Below are 20,731 nucleotides of genomic sequence, written 5' to 3'. Positions count from 1 at the left end.
TTGACTTGTTAGCCACTTGTATATAGTACAGATTTATCACAGATCAGATCACAGTGTTGAGAAAAGCAACGCTTTCCTGGAATTAGAAAGGACCCCCTAAACTGTCCTCAGTTTAAGACATCCATTGTACAAAAGCACAGAACCACCACAATATGGTTTTCTAAGAACTTAGTTACCAGTAAGCAAAATAATCTTAGCTTCTGTAGTTCATTTTCAATACTGAAATCTCTGAAAATGTTGCAACTGTCAGTATGACAGGAGATGTTTACAGTTACCTTTAACTCAGATTTTCTGGAAAGAACCAATTCAGCAATTTGGAATTATAGAAATTATGTATGTAGAAGCAGCACAAAAGAAGACATCTGTTCCTTTTGCTTTTAAACAGAAATCATGTTAATTTTAGACCAAGGCACAAAACGTTTAGTGCATAAGCCAGTTCCTTGCAAAATCTAGTAGTTCATCATTTAGTTTTGGACCACTTATACCCATTCACACTATTCCACTATGCTACTCCTGAACTCTCCTATAAACAAACCAAACATGATTTCTGACAAGGATAAACTTCCTTAATGCTGAAAACGTCCATGTAAAATAAAGTTACATTAACAAAGATGAAAATGCCTCCTCTTATTTTGAGTAAAACAGTACTTTACAAGCTTACTATGGATTTCTTTTTTTTAATGCCTTCAATAAACGCATGCAGGAAGAACTTTTTTTTTTTTTAAAAAAAAATGATTCATTAATTCAGTTGGTCAGTATTTCCACTTTCATCTTCTCTCAGAATTTGAAGGTATAGAAACAGGAAACGTTTGGAGAAAAATTTCAATTTTAAGCCTTTTGAAAGCACTAAGTGCTGCTTTACTTTGGTGTTCAGCACTTAAGACAGTATGTTATTGAAAGCATTTGTCCTAAGGATGAAGCTGCATGTACATTAACCTCTCCTAAAGTTGAAAGCAAACTTTTCTTTTGGAACAGCACGGATCACAAAGCAAACATGGCACTGGTACAGCTCAGAGAAATTGTTAGTGCAAAAGAAATGGGAAGATTTTGATCTGTATTGTTTTCTAAAAGCACTACAGATCCCATTCACAGAATTTATATGCCACTGAACTGTACCACATTAAAACAATTACAAACAAAATCTGGGGAAACAGAAGGGTGTCATTTCTCCTGAAAATAATTCCCTATTTATTGACTGAAACCAATGACACACCACTGACATTTTTCAGAATTTGGATTTTGGAGCAGCTGTTTTTACATTAGTTTGTTTTTATGTTGTGACCCCCACCCCCCCATTCCCTCCCCCAAGGAAAGTGGCAGATAAATTAGAAGGGGACATTTACTGTGACCTCATGCTCCATTATTCTAATGCAACTAACTGTTGTCTTGTTGCATTAAGCAATCAAAAAGTAGTCTCAAAAACCGTGAAGCAGAAGGTCATTGTAAAAAGATAAAGAACAATGCACTTATATAGGTGCATCCTCAGCAATTCAGATGTCTAAGTGTTTGTTCTCTTGCCAAGAAATGAGTTAGATTCACATGGGAGTTTCAGAACCATTACGGAAGTATTACTGAATTTCAAATATAAAACTAAAAAAAAAAAAAAAAGATATAAAAAGGATTAAGTACCTGGTTCCATTAACATGGTTACTGATAAAAGTCACATTTTCCTCATTATTACACATGCATGTAAGATGAAGAAAAAGTGTAGAAAGTAATAAAAATGTGTCGCCTTCCCCCTCCCTCATCCCACGTTTTTCTGGGCATAAATTAAGCCTTAAAAATAAAAAGGCTACTTAATATCTGTGACATGCAATTTTTCTTTTAATTAAAAAGCTGTGTTGTGTTACATTACAAAAATGTCCACATGCATAAATCTAAAAAAAGCCCAAAAATCTACTGTAAATCTACAACATACTAATGATTTACATTTGACTGCTGATTCGCATTATGTAGAAGTCTTAGATTTGGTAAAGCATTGTAACAATGTAGGAAGGCATCTACATCTTTAAACTCTGGACTGTATTTGCTTTTTTTTTTTCCTATAAAATTGCATGAAGGCTAACTAGAGAGGCTTCCTATCATAAAATCCCAAAAACTCAACATGTGATCCCTGTCTAGGTCATTCACTTACAAATACTGCCCTTAAAAAGCACATATTTCTAATCATTCCGTTATTTTGTGAACTGAACTTATACACATCTGATCTTTTAAATTATTCATGGAAATATCAGATATGATAGGAAGACAAACCTGAGATTCATTTGAAGTACAACAGTATAACTTGCTAAATCCTTCATTAATAAAGAAAACCTCTCTGAAAAGCCTTCCCAAGCTTTTCCCTGTTTTTGTTTGTTTTGTGTAACAACAAATTCTGAAACATGTGCAATTTTATCTTGTCATGAGTATACTTCAAAGCACTGTGATCTTGTCTGATAGGCGTAGGAAATTCTGCACAATCATTACAGTAACTTTAAGACTCTTTTCCACCTTGCTGTAAAGGTCAGAAAAAAGCTGCAAACTAGGAGGAAAATAGCGTATCACCAGAGTGATGTGCCTGAAGCTTTTCAGAATATGTTGTTTCTCCCTCCTTCCAAGTGTCTGTCTCCATTTTCTTCTAACAGCTCACAAAACGTAGTCAGTTTTATATCAAGTTAAAGAGTCACATCGGCTTAGTACTAGTCTTTCTATGCAGTATTCGACTTGCTCAGTTCCTGCCTGATAGCTAGAGAGAAAGAGAGAGAAATTAACAAATCAAACATTTCAAGTCAAGGAAGAACGCCAGAATTCACAACTAACCTCTTAAAGAACATTCATCCTACTAAAACATCTCAGAAAATGAATAATCTTTATGTAACATGCCTCTCATGTGGCTAAAAGGCAAGTGTCACTCTCAGCTAGGCAGTAAGCTTTTCACTCCTGTTAGGTTTGCATTAACTTTTTATTTTTCAGTTCTACATCTCCAGCAAGTCTACCGCTGAGATACCAAGGAGTATGCGTGGGCTTATATTTTTATATGTGGTACACAGCATAGTCTAAATATTAATGAAGTCTTTTATGAAACAGTTACTGATTTAAGCATAGGGAAAGCACTGCACTGTAGCGCAAAACCAGTCAGCTCTTTCTGTCACATCTGTTGATGACATTTACTATTTTACCAGTATTGGTACCAGTTTCAGTATGACCATACTTCATTTTGGCACAATCCACAAAGCAGTAAACACAAAATGAAACATCAACACCCACACAGTTTTATTTACTTCTTGATTCATGGATCTTAAAGATTATTATTCCTAAATAACTTATATAACTACAGAAGACTACTTAATAAAATATCTTCTGTTAAAATAAAAATGAAAATTGTGAAAATTATTTTACTTGAATCTTAACGTTAAAGACCAAACATTAGAAGACTGGAAGCTGGAAACATAACCGTAGTGAATAATATCAGTTTTGAAATATGCATCCCAGCAGCCCTGGATTATTTTAATTATAAAAATGGCCCGTCTACAACCACAATATTAAAGATAACTGCAAATATCTCAGAGCACACATTCAAAAGACAACACTTGGTGTCAAAGCACTTTAAAAAAAAAAAAAGAAAACAAAGGAGAGGAAAATAAGACATACAACATAACAGTAAGAGTAGGTCTGGCACTGTACTGGGTCTGGCTGGGATGGAGTTAACTTTCCCCACATCAGCCCACACAGTGCTGTACTCTGCACGTGTAGCTGGAACAGCACTGGTATCACACCAATGGTTTGTCTATCTCTGGCACAGCATCAAGGCTGCCTCCAAATCACCACAAAGCCAAAAGGCTGCGGGTGTGCAAGAGGTGTGGAGAGGAGATCGCCAGGGCAGCTGACCTAAACTGACCAAAAGATGTTCCAATGCCACATTAATTCACACTCAGCTTTTATGCTGAGGAAGGGGAAGAAGAAGGGGAACTCTTGTTATAAAAACCTGTCCTCCTGAACAACCGTTATGTCCATCAAGCAAGGTCCTGCTTCCCAGGATGTGGCCGAATATTGTTTGCTAAGGGGAAGCAGAGAATATTTTTCTTTGCTTCCATGCAGCCTTTGCTTGTTTTTCTTCTTCCCTTTAGATTGTCCTCATCTCAACCTGAGAACCCTTGTCCCCACAGGCACAAATGAAAGAATGCCAGACTATCAACAAAACTCTATTTTCCAATATTTGATTCACAGAATAAAAACATACTAAGCTTACATTTTAATGCAGCTTAAAAATTACTTGCTCTGAGACTCAACAATAACAAAATAAATTGATACTTACCATCAATGAGTTCCTCCTTTAATTTCGTTAACTCCTTTCTCATTTCATCTAAAATATCCTATGGTGTCAGAGTAATAGATTAGTTTTGGAACATCTAGTTTTCTACTGAGAGTAATCCAAAATTATTGTAGCCTTTAACCAACCTTTAGCAGTTCTGAAATTTATATTCCATCCTTTATCTTAAGGAATTAATCCCCAAAATCTACAGCATTCATAAAATACTCTTACTGCAGATATAATTTACAGAATAAGATTAAAAAACTATAAGTCTTATAAATTGATTCCACTAGTACTTATTAAAGAAGGGAAATACTTAAGATAGAATATTGCACTAATATTATTGCTAAATAATAATAGGATCATCCCTTTAAAATAAGGGAGCTTTATCATAGATGAAAGCTCATATGCAATGCAAAGAAAGCTAATTAAAAAAAAAAGCCAAGCAAACATTCAAAGGAAAAAAAAAATGGATCAAGTTATCAAATTAGTCCCAGTCACAAACTGGAATATGACCTAATCAAAATAACTGAGTTAAATGCTATCATTTTTTTCTGCAGGGTTCTGTATATCTGATTTCGGATAATTATTTTAAGAAAATGCTTTTGAAACCAGAGTGGGAAGTACTGTCTGTTTCTGAAAAGTACAGTCTCATCCCAGGCAAAACAGTAATCATCAGTAAACACATCCAGAAGATTTAGATTTTAATAAAGATATTCAACTCTTTTTCAGCTTTTCAACACAATTAGAATACTAATATGCAATACTATACATTTTGTAGATGTTCCTCAAGCACATACACACACCATATGCATGAGCTCTGTCTTCAAAGTAACAGCATCAAAACTTCAGAGGTACCCTCGCGCAATTTAAGCTCCTGGAGAAGGTGGGAAGAGCTGCATTCCTCCCCTTAGAGAACAGATATGCCAAATAGCTGCTATGAAGCACAAGAAGGCACAATCTAGCCATCTAGACTCAGACTGCTGGAAATTTGGTACATCTGAACTTTATGAGGTTATAGGATCTACACAGACTTCAACTCAAAAGAACCACTGACAACATAATAAAATCATCTAGACTGCTATTTGCAAGTTGTAGCATGAGTGCTGAAAATTCTTCATAAATTTTGAGGAGTTCTTGTTTTATCTCCAGAACAGACACTACCAGACTTTTATGTAGCCAAAAAGGATTATGAAGAAGTCAGATGTCTCTTTCCAGGACAACAGCAAAAGAAAAAAAAAAAATCGTATTTGCAGAGTTGAGATCTTTTTTACCGTCTGGTTGAAACAGTTACTAGAAAATAGAAAACTGCATTTCCTCAAACAAGACTCAAAAAAACCCACAGGGAATCTATTTGTGTTAACATCAGAAATGGTGGGGTGTTTTTTGAGCCAGAAACAACATACATTTCCTGAACAATCTAAGTATTAGCAGAGGCATTAAGAAGCATTACAGAGAAAAAATATACAGTAGTACTATTGTCTTAGGTGGAGAACATGGAACACCTCACAGAAACGTTCTCAGATCAACATCATCCCTACGTCCCAAATATCAACTACTCTCAGAAGAGAATCTTGAATGAAAATAAATCACCTACAATCAGCAAAGATGATCATATGGCCTCAAAGGCAGACTTCTTAGTAGCTTGAGGAACAAAGGTAAATTAAATCCACTTGCTCCTGGGGGGATTCCTATGAGGAACTCCCTTCCTTCTAGCATGGGAGGTCTTAGTCTAAACATTAGAAATACTGTTAACAACAGCACAAGCAACAGATCTGTTGCTGAGGTTTTTGTTGCTCAGATTATGGTATGCTTGCCAAATATTTGTCATTTATAGGTAACCGTTAGAAAAGTTTTTCAACGCAACCTGTAACATGTTTTGCTAATCTAACAGGAGGCTTCCTTCTTCACACAAGGCTCTTTTCTGCAGATAGTCAGTATATCTACAGAAAAGGTGATACCACTGGAAGCTGTTTCATCACCAAGCACATGACCACAAGCGCTCAAGTCTGATATAAAAAAAGGTTATACTTTGGTAGGCAGAGCAGTTTTTGTTTGTTTTGGGAGGGAGGAGAGGGGAAAGAAAGGTTTTCCAAGCAAACTAATTTTCCCAGTTCCATCTATAGTATCAACACCATCTTGTGCATTCTGTGTAATGCAAAAGCAGGAACAAGCATCTGGGAGAAAGTAATGGGGCTGTGCAAGCAGGCATCGTACAATTATAGCTCCTAAGAATACTGAAATAAGCTTGGGGAAAAGTAACTACTAATAATTAAATTATTACTGAAGTTTGGAACTAGTTAATAAAAACAGTTCAAAAATAGTATTTGAGAGCTTCAGGTCCTAATACCCAAGTATTCTATACAAGGCATGATATATGTACCTGCTTCAATCTGTCATAATCTAGACCTTCTGACTGTACTCCATTGGCACTGGGTTGCCCCGTTGGTGTAGATTTTGGTCTGCAGTACAAAAACAAATCAGTAAGTTACTGTTCACTCATTATTACAACATACATAATACTTCACCAAACTTGCCAATATTCATCTATCAAAACAGTATTATAAATATGAAAAGAAAAAGGGAAAAAAATTAGACCCAAAATACCACACAGAATGGAAACCAACAACCAAGAATATTTTCCACGCACTGGAAATATTAATTACCATAGGAATAAGTTATTAGTTCAAAACAAGAACAACTCAACTTGCAGACATATTTCATTGTCAGTGGTTTCCGATGATTTTATAGTGTTCATGAAAAAAACTGATCTCCTTCGAATGTCAAATACTTTTCCCCTTTAAAACTACTTATCTCAGAAAAGGCTCTCTGAAAGAAGCACTCCCCTCTTAATGAGCGCATGTTGATACTGCAACCTAAAAGCACGTGGTGTGTGGCATCACACATCAGACTTTAAAAATTTGGCAGGGCAAGAGTGAATAACCTCATCTAACTCCTGCTTTGAGCAGGCATCCAGAAATAGCTTCCAGAGGTTCCTTCCAACCTATATTATTCCATGCATTCTAGAGCTACTGAAAACAAATACTCAAATACACTGTAACGACAGCACATTTTATCATATAACATTTGAGAGGAAGTTCTGATGGTTTGTTTCTAATGTTTGGTTACTCTAAGACATCGAAAATTTGCCTACAAAGATTATCCTGCATTCTTAAAACAGGTTCCAAAATAAGAGGACTTTCAACCACGTCATTTCCCTTTTGCTGATCCCTCGTTTATACAATGTGCAAGCACACTTCCAAAGGGCCTTCCATATGCACGGCTATAAGCAGAGAGAACAGCTGGATGCTAACAGCAGAAAGAGAGAACGGTTCTCTAAAACAGGAATGGCTGGCTCGCATCAGACAAAGAAGAAGGGATGTTCTGCTGCTCTTAATTACTTTTTACATCCTAACAATCTCTATGACTCTATAAAAGGATAAAGAAAAAATGCTTGTAAAAAATTGCTGACAGTTAACTTCAAGATGTTTCCCCAGTGTTAGAATGATCACAGGATGTGAACTTTAAGGGTAGAGTAATGGTATAATAAACTGGGTCCTATTTCACTGTCCATGTATGTGGTATCACTGAACAAAAAAACCTGGCTTACATTTAGTTTCTCACTTACAAATTCTTACATAGGAGGAATTGATTAAACACTGCCTTTTTCAAGATTTGTTACTTGAAGGTCCAATCTTTTTTTTGTTAAGCTGGAAGGTGACCAGGCACAGGAAAAAGATAAACCATCAGGAGAGGTCCAGTTATGCTTCTTACTTTCTTTCCCATACACAGTATCTTATTTCAGTACATGAGGGACACAATACAATGTGTCCATTGCTTTAAAAATGCCTAGATAAATGGAAAATTATTTATCTAGCACAAACAAGCTGTGCTCTCACTCAGAAAAAAAATGAACCCCTATAATATATTTATTTTTAAACAAAACCAGTACTTTAAGGTCTCGCTTATCTCCCCTTACAAGATAGTAGTTTATCTTTGAAGAAATAGCCTGATTACACTCTGGTTTTTCAATAACAGCAGAATAAGCCTCAATCCTGATGGTCTTGATGACTTAAATTTGACAGACTATTTTCTTATTTGCAAACCGAAGAAAAACACTCCAAGTGCAACTCTCAACAGAAAAGGGGATGCACACTCAATTGTCATTTTGATACTACAGAAACTTCCTCAGTTCTGTATTCTCCATACTTTCACCTCTGATTGGTTCTGGGTGTGAAAAACAAAAACACAACATGTGTCACAAGTTGCAATTTTTTTTCCACGCAACTTGTATACAGTAACTTTTATTGCATTGGCACCATTCTACTACAAATTCATAGCTACCAAGTAATCTGGTGACAGCATTTTAAATTTATACATCGGGTTTTTTTTTGGAAGGCAAGAACTCTGGTGCAAGTGGTAGAAAACTCTTAACACTTATGTTTTTAAAGTTTCATGACTAATTCTGTGCACTGACAAGTTACTTATGTGAAGTCCTGTTGTGCCCATGTAGGAAAAAACTGCCAATAATTAGTCATGCAAGAAGTCAGCAAAAGCAGTGTTTAACTGTCCTTTTGCTGATGGACTTTGCATCAAAGCAGATAGGTGCAGGAACATTCTCTGTTATACCACCAGCTCTGTTCTTCACATGGGATCAGAATACTGTTAAACAAGTTCCAAAAGAGACGCTGCTAACATTATTTGACTTGAAACACACTGAAATGAAATACACGATCCATGGATTAAGACAGAATAATAAATATTAAATAACTTCATTGTAGAAGCACCTGGAAAACAGAATTCACCTTGTAGCCATCAGAAGATCAATGGTGTGTGCGAATGCTATGAAGACAAACCACAGTTTGGGATCTTTTACAAAAATCTTTAGATACTGACAGTGCTAAGTTCCTTATGAAAGGATTCCTTGCTCAAAATAAAAATCAGGATGGGAACTTTGGCAATTGCTGCTGCTTCACATATCTGACATTTAGAATGCTACTTTTGCAGTTTATACCTGAAAGTGCAAACACAGACTGACTCCAAGCAGAACAGCGTGAGTTTTTCAGATTGTCCATATATTGTTTCTGATCATTAACTGTCTCTGTTTCCATATACTAGGGCATTATAGCATTTACCCAACTAGACTGAAATAAAGAAAATAATCAGTTTCTTCCCCAAAGCTATTCCTGACTAGAGATAACAGGGATCTACAATGTGTTTTATTAAAAGAATTCAAGCAAGAACATATTTGAGTATTTTAATAAAATTACTTATACTTTAAAGAATGTATCTCCACAAATAGACTGCTGCTTATTTTGCTCCAAATCTTTACATTAAAAAGGTAGCTCTGCCAATCTTATGCCATATATTCCTACTAGTGAAATACTTGTCTAGAGGTATAACAGGAAAGCCTTCTTATAAACTTGACCATTCAGTTGCAGGAATGCATTCATTTTTTTTTTATAAAAAGTCCTGCAACAAATTCTTCATTCAACCAAATATGAAAGACCTTAACTTTTGACTGAGGTAAGTAATTATCTAGTTTACATCTAGCTTCCTCTCTACCCAAATTATCCTTTTCCTTCTCCAGTTTGCTCAGAGAAAAGATTCATGGTGAATGCAGTTACCATCAAGATAGATGATAGTTACTGAAAATTAGCAAATAAAACATCCCAACCATTAGTCCTAAAATGGCTACAGAGCACTCCCATGTGGTTTTTCATAGCATTGCCTAGCAGGACAGTGAGGCAACCTTTATAATCCCTGAAGCACCTTAAAATAAACATGCAAGATAAAGATTTTATTCATGCCAACATGCAGAATACACCAGCCAAGATAAGTATCTCAAAAGGGAACTTCTTATACAAAAGATGAAGTATTCACCACAGTGAGTGTTTTGCTGAAAAACAAAGGTGGAATTTGATTCAATAATTCAAAGTGCTCAAAAAAAAAAAAAAATCAGAGCTCTAAGAAGTTTAGCTGCAGAAAGCTCTTAAAACCCAAAGGCTTTAAATGTCAGTATTTTGTGCAAAATTTATGTACCACTACAGAAACTACAGTTTAAAATAGATATTTTTCAATTTGCAAATATTCTCCCAATTGAAACAATTTATGTTTAACGATTCCTTTTTCATATTCTTATGTCAGGCAAAATCTATTGATCTTTACTTAATCTCTGGCAGCAAGACATGTAAATTCACTTGGAAAATTACCAGCTATTCCTGTATATCTAAGCTTACATTTCTGAAAAATTCCTCAGGACATTGCAGAAGGTTCACTAAATCATGGCATATCCAACAAGAATTTGTAACTTTGCAGACAGTGATTAAAAGAAATCTAATATTTATTTTGAATTCAAAGCTGGTTCTTAAACCACCTCAATTTGCCTTCAGAACCATCAAAAAACATTCCAAAAATGGACTTAACTAGACAAATGAAATACAAAGAGGAACCTGATCACGCATGTGGTGATTACCAATCTGTGTAGAAAAAGTCCACCCTTGAATTGGTTTAAAAAAAAAAGTAAGAAAGATTTTATCATTAAAAAGTCTCAAATCCTAACAGGATAATACCTGTTTAATGAATCATAGAGCCTGTTTTCAGAAACAAGGTTTTTCCATGGAGATTCCCGTCTATGAGTAGGGGAGAAACACTACCTTAACGAGCTTAATTATGTTCAGTTTTAAAACCTTAGATACAATAGAGCCTCACTGATTGTGTTCCAAAAGTTCTATTTTGAACATATGAGGAAATATCAAAAACGTGTAGTTCAATACTTAAAAATCTGTGCTAGAAAAAAAAGGGGTTATTTTAAATAGGATAGTATTGATTTATAACATTCATTCTGAATAACAAATCCTTTGTCTAATTGCTTGGAAGCTTTCAAGAGAAAATATTGCTTCCTTGGCATTTTCCTCAGCATGCTTTATTTAATCCCCATAAATGACCACATTCACTCTGTATAGGTCAGGAACAAGTTTTCTAGGCTTAACAGGTGAAAGATAACCCCTTTCTGGCAAACATGGTATTGGTGTTTCAAGTAGCAGCACCCTTTGACTAACTCACTCAAAAAACCTTAACAATCTGCTTGAGGAGATAGAGTTGTCAACTTCAGAGAATTTAGAAAAAATGCAAGGATATTTAAGAGAGACTTCTATTAATACCTTTTCTTTCTCAGTCCATGAAATATCCCTCATCCTGGTATGGTAAACCATAAACAGTGCTTGGAAAACTTTATCTGCAGTTTTTACAATATATGCTATGGAACCTTCCAGGAGTTTATGACAACACTGGAATACAATACTGATATTTGATTAAAGAATTCCTTTTTTAAGTGCTTATGGAGCATACGCTCACTGAGGCTCTAATTAGTCTGAATTATCGGTCTATCAACATTTTTCATGTGATGACACAGAAAAAAGCTTGATGGAGAGATTTTCTTAACACATCTCAAGAGAAATCTCAAAACATCTGTAATTCTTCTAGATCAAAAAACCTTTTTTAAACAGACTACAGTAAACTCCGAACTTAACCAGTTGAAATAAGATCAGTGAAATAGGCTGAGAATAGGAGAATCTATACCCAAACGGTCAGGTCAGCAAATACCTCAAATAATTAAATCTAAAATGCTGTGACAAGTTCCCCCTCAATATCATGTATTTATACATTAATCTGCTTGAAAACAAGAGACCTCTATTAAAGCATGTAAGATCTACCAGGTAGGTGTAGGAAGAAGAAATCAAGGCAAAGTTTGTGAAGCACTATTTTGTTACACTGGCAGTAGAACAGGGAGGACATCACCACCAATGTTACTTTTTTTTTTTTTGACAAAGCAAAACCAAACAAAAACAAATAAACCCAAATGAAAACAAAAGAGACCCACAATACAAGCAACCAGAATCAAGGCTGGAGAGATTTTAAGTTACTGGACTTAGTAATTTCTGGAAGTAAGACACGGATACTGATAGTCTGATCGTGTTTAGTACTCGATTTTAGAACTAATGAGACCTCAAACAGCAACCTCAACGACAAGTAATGCCATTTAGAGAATTTTCTTCACAAATCAACAAACCTTGTATAGCTGTTTCCAACATGCCAGAATTTTAATGAGAATTGAAGTAATTTCAAACAGAATATTCTCAGGTTTAACACATTCTTCTGTTGTCTTTTGAGAAATTCAGGTAACTTTTTCAGATTATCACAGGTCAGAACCTTTTAACCTCTGTATCCAGAATACACAGCAAAACTAAAATGAACCACAAGCCTACTTAACGTAATTTTATTACTGAAATGCCTGCCATAATGCCAACTGGAATTCCAGTTGACAAGTTACCGACCAGTCAGTGCAGTAAAGGATGCATAATATTCCATAATTCTTTAGGGTGTTTCTTTGGATTGTTTTGAGGCAACTACTGAAAACCGTCACTAAATCAAATCTCACCAAGATGCTTAAGTATCAAGATATGCATTCTATAATTAGCGCAGAAATAGAAAGGAGAAAATCTATTCAGTAGATTTATTACTGAATAGATGAATTGATAGCACTGAACTTAGTTTCCCCTGCAGGAAATTTCAGACTTAAAAGTGTAAGGAAATAGAAAAAATTAACCCTTTCTGTAAGCAAATATATACCACAATTATTGAACTTATATACCAACAATTATTAAGTGAATTTTTTGTTTTACTTTTACCATGAAAATTTCACTTTCCACCATTCTTCAAAAGCAACACTTTATTCTTAATTAGAATTGCCAAAAGCTGTTTCATAGCAGGACTTTTAAACCCCAAAATTTTGCTTTGTATTATTTTTGCTATCTTAGTCAAATATCTTTAGCAGCATGAGCAACAACAGCAAACTTACAGAAAAAGATAGCTACTGGTACAAAATGAAGTACCTGGATATAACAGGCGACTTGCTTCCATTCACCGTATTTGTTCTTTCCCAAGGCTTTCTTGTTAGTTCTGTCAAACACAGAAAAATTAAAAACTATTGTCTTCCATTTGTTGTATAATTATGTGAAGAAGCTTAAGTACCTAGCAACTTAAGTCAGTCACTTTCCTTTTTAAAACTACATTGCATGAGTTCTTTAATATTAAGCTACCTCTTGTTATATTCATCTTATTTTTAGTCATGCAACCATTCATGTTGCGATAGCATCTTTGAGCTTCACTTTCAACTCTAGACATTGCAAATGTCATTTGATTCTTCACAGAATCACAGAACGGTTGAGGTTAGAAGGGACCTCTGGAGATATCTGGGTCTAACCTCCCTGCCAAGCAGGGTCATCTAGTGCACATCTTAAACCAAGTGGGAGAAGGTCTGCCTTGCTTTATGTATTTTATTGCTTTAGTTGTAAAAAACGGAATTCTGGAACCGTAACTAAACGGTCAGCTTCAGATACTGGGGGAGTATGTTTTTAAACTAAAGGAGTTTTCCTAACCTGGTAACAAATTACATAAAAATAATTCAGTGTTAATTTGAATGAAGCAACAGCAGGAATGAGAAAACTTCACACAACTAGAATACCTTTCAACAACAAGATACTTATTTTCCACCAAAGTTGTGTCCCTTTTTGGGACGCTTCTAAAGTTGCAATGCATAATTACCTCTTCCAAAACAACAGACTCAAAACTAAAGGTACATTTTGCACTTGGATCCAGAAAAGTAGTAGTTTACTTACCACAGCATGATACAGGACAGAATTTTTCTGGGTAACTCTGCTATTCCCTAGGCAGCTTATACACTGAAGGTCAAGCACTTTATTATATGTTCCAGAAAAGGACTTCTGGGCCTAGTCCATAGACACAGTAATTTGTATCCAAGTTGTAAAACAAAACAAAACAACTAACCAAAAAAACATAACCATCTATTCTTTACATAATCTCATGCTTCATTTTCCATTACAGAGCCTGTTTTTAGTTCTGTTTAGAATCCTCTCCAAGCAACTTTGACCCACTCACTATGTTGAGTTTATTACAGCAATCTTTGTTTGTCAACAGAAGACAGAAATAAAACAAAAAATAACAAGCAAAAAACAAGCAAACATTTCAGCTAAGGACTACTGTGTGTTGTTAAATTGTGAATGAGACTATTTTTTTTTAGTAGTCTTACCTAGCCCTTCCTCATGACATAACTATCACTACAAAGGTTTCATTCCATATTGGTCAGGTTTGCATTCCTTACAGTCTGCACAAATGAAAACATTGTTTCTATACTGTGAATTGTTATTACTTGCTTGCTATTGCTACTTAAGTTTTTAAGGTATCATGGATCTTTTAAGTCTTTATTTCTGGTTTGGTTGAGGGTTGGTTTTGTTCTGTTTTTAATTGTTGTTTTGTTCCCATCATTTTGTACTGTTCAACTCTGCTACGCTGGGCAAGCTGAAAGGCAGAAATGTTCTTCTGAATCTCATACTAATCAGGAAACTCTGGCATTCAGCAAAATTAGAAGAATATCTGAACTGCACAAGTCTACTAGCATAGTTGTCTCTGACCCAGTTAATTACACATTACCAATGCTAGTAATAGGTCTCAAGCTTAATTAATTTGCTATACGAGGCTTCAGGATTTGTCCAGCCTTGGAATTATTTTAGCTGTATTTGCAAAATTATCTGAGAAATTTCTTGCCATGGCTGCAGCTTGCTCAACCATCACAATTACTATATAGCTGAAACAGCAAAATTATTCAAGTTTCACATGTGTATTGTCTATTCTGTGTTTTTGAGCTTGCTTTGTTTATATTACCTAAGGTGTTTCAAGTTATATTTTATTTAGCTTTACGTAACTGCATTTCTTCCCCTAAAAGAAATAGACCATTTGCAGAGAAGGACTAACAGGTCTATGCAATTGTGCCCTATAAGCACAGGAGGAGAGAAAGCGCATAGCTTCTTAACAGAGCTGAAATTTAAAAAAAAAAAAAAAAAAAAAAATCAAGGAGACCCAAGCTAAGACAAAAGAAATGTCTCCCCTTTCAACATCATACTCCTCCTGACAAGGACTCTGGAACTCTGGTAGTTCACAGCACATAGGAAGGGTAAACTTAACATCAAAGAAAGACGTAAATGCTAGCAAGTCTCTGCATAACAATTTCAATCATATTATTATGATTGATCATATTTTCAATCATATTATTAATAGCAATTATACAATAGCAATTACACAACTAGCCTAAGCATTGATATCCTGTAACTGAACAAAGACTGATTGTTTAATATTTTAGCAGCCTGCTCAAAACAACACTAGAAGCATTGTCACGACAGATCCACCACTCAGACTGCTCAGCATACTTCTGATACAACTGCCAGATGTCTATCTATAGAAAGCAATGCTACGAAGGGCCTCTAAGAAACACCACAGTTCACAAATCATTTCTCATTCAACAACATAGAATTCAAAAAAGAACACCACTGACGGTGTCATAAAGGGCTAAGAAAGGATTCATCTTCATTTTACTATTATTATACATCAGATTCAGTATTTTAATAATAATTGTAATAATTCTACTCCTCACTTGAGAGCCCTGATGTTTCCACCTGTCCTCAAGTCAAACAAGCAAGGAAAACGCTTTTCCTTCATTACACATAATACTCTTAACTAAATTGCTACTTTTTGGCAGCCATGTAGCTAGGTTTTTCCATCCTTGGAATATCATCACTTCAGAGAACTGATTACTCCGGAAAGATAACATTTTACTACCACACTTGCCACCATGATTGTTCTCATCCCCTCACCAATCCCCAACCCCTTCTCCAAAGGCTCCTCTCCCAGAGAATAAACTAGTTCGTTAGCATGACAAATACTTTGATGTGAATGAATGGGGACACACAGATGGCAAAGTCCTCAAATTTAGATTTATGATAGTAACAATATATCTGTTGTTCTAAAAGGCAGATGTATTTCTCCCTAAATATTTAAGATCCTTACTCCTGAGTATCTCACTGAGAGTTCCTGCATTTCATCCTTGTCTAGTAACACCACCTATCTCTTCATAGTGCAAGTTTTTTCTAGGCCCCTAAAATAGCACATTTGAAAACTGCCTGCTTATTATACTTGCACTGTAGTACATTATTGCATTATTTTTTTCAATTTTTGACCTGGCCTCTACTTAATATGCCAAATATTCCTCTTAAACATTTTAAAGACATGCTCCCATGATGATGCACAGCATTTTCAAAACATTTTACATCATCAAGAAACGAGGTGGGATCTCTCTTCTAATGAAGGACTCATCTTCGGGTGCATTTGACATTTAAGTTCAAATGCAACCACCAGTTGCATTTTCATCACAACCACCAACCAAAAGAACATCTTTACTTCCTTCTAATGCTCTTGATTTCCATCTTTTTATCCAATGTTATTAGGAGAAGCATCCCAAAAAGCAGACATTTACCCAACCCTAGGGTCATCTCCTTGTTAACAGAATAAAGCAAACTCTGAAGAAAAGGATGGAAAACGCTAAGTCATTTATTGTCTTGCAATCGAATTTCTTTAAATGACATACTGTATCTCAACATTAACAGCTTTTCCATAATGTCCATTAAGACACACCTAGCTCCATGTCTCTTTTTATCCCACAGCTAGTGTCTACCCAGAACTTGATCACCCTACAAAAATGGCTTTCAACAGGCCTGCAAAACTTCAAGTGGTTGAATCATCTAGTGAAGAAACACACACATGGGAAAGCAATCAGAGAAAGCTAAAACATACTGAACGTTGGTGTGTTCGTTACCCAGCCATTTTCCTTTTTCCCCTCTGCTTCCAGAGGGGAAGCAGCATCTCTTGGGATGACAAACTGCACATTGTCCCTGCTATGCACAGGGTGAGAGGGGCCTAGGAAGCTAACATGCAGGAAGGTACTACTGAAGTACAAGGAAAAAAAAAAAACAGTTTCAAGTGTCAGCCAAGTCTTTGTAATACAAGTATTTACAGTATGAATACATATGCATGCTGATACATGTTGACCAGCTACAGAACTGGTGATACAAAAGCTTTCCTTACTGACTGCAGCAGGAGTGCATACTACACAGCTCCTAACTCTGCCACAGTCATACAGCAGCAGAGAAATTAATGCTTAAAGAATTTCTGCACCGTGCACTTATATTGATTTAGAAGAGACACTTAGCTCGGTAAAGATTCACTTGTGTAAGCGGTAACTGTTTACATCTGACTGAGTTTTCTATGCCTGACTTGAAGGAAACAAACTACTGCACCAGCTCACGTAATGACAGACAGCTTGCTTTCAGATCACTGTCAGCTGTTTCCATGCATCAGCCCCACAGGTTCGACACAGGAGGATACTGCATCAGGAGATGTTTTTATCTGCTGCCCAGAACCATTCTACACTAAGATGTCAAGTTGTAATCAAGGGCTAAGAGCCAGACTCCAAAATTTAACACAGCTTATTGAGATTCACCATTAGATTTTAGCATTTGAGTCAGAGTTCACAAACCTATGCTACTTACCAGGTGTGCTTGTTGAAGAAGCCTTAGAAGTTGAAGACTCTGATTCTTCCTGATTAACAGGGAAGAGAAAGGAAGGAAGAATAAAGGCAGGGATGAGGGGCAGAGAAAAAAAACACACCTTTGATTCTTGTGAACCTAGTAAATGAATCTCAACTGTTCAAATATATATATATTTTTTAATAGAGATTTAATAGTTCTGCTCAATTTCATGCAGAAAGTGAACAAACAATATAACCTTCCCAAAATAGAAGATATATATTTTAAGTATGGTAAAGTATAAATAATTTCCATGACATCATTAGAATCTTTTTTAAGTATTAAGTAACTTGATGTAGATAAAATTTCTCAACTCACGGTCTTATCTTCTTTCTGGTCTGGTTCTGTTGATCCCTTTTCAGCAATTCTTCTCCTATAAGCAGAGACAAAAGTTACCAAGATCATCATGGCTTTAAGATGAAAGACTGCTCTTTGCTGTAATTAAGGATACATACAGCTTGTTATCTAGATAATTAAATACTAGTGTTAATGTACTTTCAGAATGCTTTCAGGGACAAAGCCCTCTTTTCCAAGTGATTTTGGGATTCCTCATCCTTTTGAAGTTTATATTCCCTACTGCTGCACAAAGACTTACAGAGAAGAAAAGTACTCGATTATACTCGAGTAAAAACGGCTATTCACAAAACGTTATCAACTTCACCAAGCAACCACATGAGCAAGCAGATGTTTGTTTGATCCTCAGCCAGCTGAAAACAGACACCAAGAATCTTACCTCTAAGAGCAGCTACAGCACAGAAACAGCTACTTACCTCCTGGCCAGCAGGGCACTCATTTCTTCCATCAAGCCACTGCCTCCCAGGGGAAGTGGCCCATTTCCACGGCCACTGTCTGTTTTAGATGGAGCAGAGCCTCCTCCTCCACTTGAACTGGAGGAGTCTTCACCCTTTGCAATACACAAAATAACAGTGTATGTGCAAACAGTTATAGCTGACAATGAAATAAGAAAAGCTCACATAGGATAAAGAAACAATTGCATAATACAGTAGCAGCACAACCTGTAACTTTTAAAATAATGAATTATACCTATCCAAAATGTATTTTACAGTGCAATTAATCTGAAACAAAAACTACAGCCAGTTCAGAAACACAGAATTTAGAAATAGAAATCAGGAAAACAGGAAAAAAACACACAGTATTTGCATTTACCCGTGACACTTTCCTAAGTTTGGCTCCAGCAAGTGCAGCTGCTAGTCCAGTTAGAGGGCGATTTTCTTCAGACATAAATCCAGCAGAAAATCCAGAGGCAGGAAGGGGGGGAGCAGGAGGTGGGAGGGGAACAGCAGGTACTTGGCTAGGAAGTGGAGGTGGTGGTGGTGGTGGCGGCGGCCCTGAAGGTGGAAGTGGAGGTGGTGGTGGTGGGCCTGGAGGAGGTGGGGCTGCTGCCGAAGACTGAGCTGGGCCAGGGGGCAACGGGGGTGGGGGAGGAGGTGCAGGTGGTCCTTGGACAGCTCCTAGTATCAAAGAGAAAAAAACAGACTATATTAAGGGTTTTGAAAGGAAAGGTCTTATTCTCTCTCGAAACACCGGTTCATTTTCTCTGTGTATGAGAAGTTAATACTGGTAAGTGTCCTTTTTATAGGCAAGGGAACACTCCAAGTTTCAGCAGCGGGGAACATTCTTATTAAATGCACTGAAAGTATTATATAGTATGCTGTAAGAGATCAGAATTTCAGAGCCATTTAAATACAATAACCCTCCAGTTAGGTTTTGTGCTGCAGCCAAGAACCTTCAGAAGGGAAACAAGCAAAGCTTTTCGAGTCAAGTAACATACAAGTATCAAACTGCAGAAGAAAAAAATTACTTATCAAAATGGTGCTAAGTAAGAACTGGCTCCTCATTATATCAATGAGCATTTAACACACCACCCAAGCATCCGCACCCTGGAAGTGTTTGAGTTCCAACACCAATTTCTAAGCCTGAAAAAAAGTCTCTCCTCTAAAAAACATCCCAGGAAGCAACTTTAATAATTAAACACAGACACTAATTAGTGAGTTAGAAGACTGACATTTCAACCTGATGAGGACAAGCTCTTCCATTTATTTATGATTCCTTTAATCTTTTACAGTACAGATATGCAGTACAACATTTATTTTAAAGAAATAATATTCTGTTGTTTAATGCAGCTGCTGAAGTGTTTATATTATAGGAACAATTTCAGGAATTGTGATTAAGAAAACAGCCCCCCACATCAACTCTATTCCCTTGCTTGACTACAGAACTGACATAAGCTAGTGGAAGTCAGCAACCACCTTAAGCAATCTCTAAAGGCAGGAGTTTCATTCGAAAGCCTCCCTGGTTTCCTGTCATGCTAACCCTTGAGTAAGTTTAGAAGCATTTAAAACTCTCTAGTGATTACTCACCATCCAAATGCATGCTTTTATTCCACTAAAAAAAAAAAAAGACCACTCACCCTATTTCCACTCAATCACAGAATAGCTCACAACTTAATGCAACACATGTATAAATAGAAATCTACTCTGCATGGCTTGTGTGATGAAGCTACATTCTACCTATCTTCCTGGATCCCCTCAACCCAAACCCTTAGCTAAACTACTGCAGTCTTCTGTACATAGGACCTAAATCTATTAAGTCACTATAAAACAGGATTCAAGTTAACAAAGACATTTACATCCGTGTAAAACATATTTATATCACATTGGTAGAGTGTCCATTAAGACTGTCATCTGCTTAAACTAACTCTGTCTTTTTTATTATACTGCAACTTTTTAACCCATTCTGGTAGAACACCACAGAAAGTCCAATCCATCGCCTTACGTGTGCAAACAGCACACACCTCAACATGAACACGGTCCAGAAAGAAATGCTGTAATTGTTATGCAACACCTTCTAAATTTTAAGCTACATTGTGAGTATCAAAGTGGTTCAAATTACTCCTCACTTAAGATACTATGTCCAAAGCCAC

At 36.1% G+C, this 20,731-nt stretch overlaps 1 protein-coding gene across 11 annotated transcripts in view; it reads right to left on the bottom strand.

Annotated features, from left to right (window-relative positions):
- Positions 1-730: 730 nt before the first annotated feature.
- The window catches only part of ENAH (ENAH actin regulator), a 97,005-nt gene continuing 77,004 nt past the window's right edge, over positions 731-20,731 (bottom strand). For 6 of the 11 annotated variants that reach the window (XM_035320331.1, XM_035320333.1, XM_035320337.1 and 3 more), the window contains 9 exons: positions 18,955-19,259; positions 18,558-18,691; positions 18,106-18,160; positions 17,752-17,800; positions 13,186-13,252; positions 10,864-10,923; positions 6,675-6,753; positions 4,295-4,352; positions 731-2,725 (listed from right to left, as the gene is read on the bottom strand). In XM_035320331.1, coding sequence (XP_035176222.1) covers positions 2,688-2,725; positions 4,295-4,352; positions 6,675-6,753; positions 10,864-10,923; positions 13,186-13,252; positions 17,752-17,800; positions 18,106-18,160; positions 18,558-18,691; positions 18,955-19,259 — 845 coding nt within the window. In that variant the 3' untranslated portion in view covers positions 731-2,687. The remainder of the gene's footprint in view (positions 2,726-4,294; positions 4,353-6,674; positions 6,754-10,863; positions 10,924-13,185; positions 13,253-17,751; positions 17,801-18,105; positions 18,161-18,557; positions 18,692-18,954; positions 19,260-20,731) is intronic. The other 5 variants (XM_035320334.1, XM_035320335.1, XM_035320339.1 and 2 more) reach the window with 1 other exon arrangement.

This window comes from Oxyura jamaicensis, chromosome 3 (genome assembly GCF_011077185.1).
Source record: "Oxyura jamaicensis isolate SHBP4307 breed ruddy duck chromosome 3, BPBGC_Ojam_1.0, whole genome shotgun sequence".
Taxonomy (NCBI): Eukaryota; Metazoa; Chordata; class Aves; order Anseriformes; family Anatidae; genus Oxyura; species Oxyura jamaicensis.
Note: the sequence above shows the minus strand (reverse complement) of the source record. Positions and strands in the feature narration are given on the sequence as shown.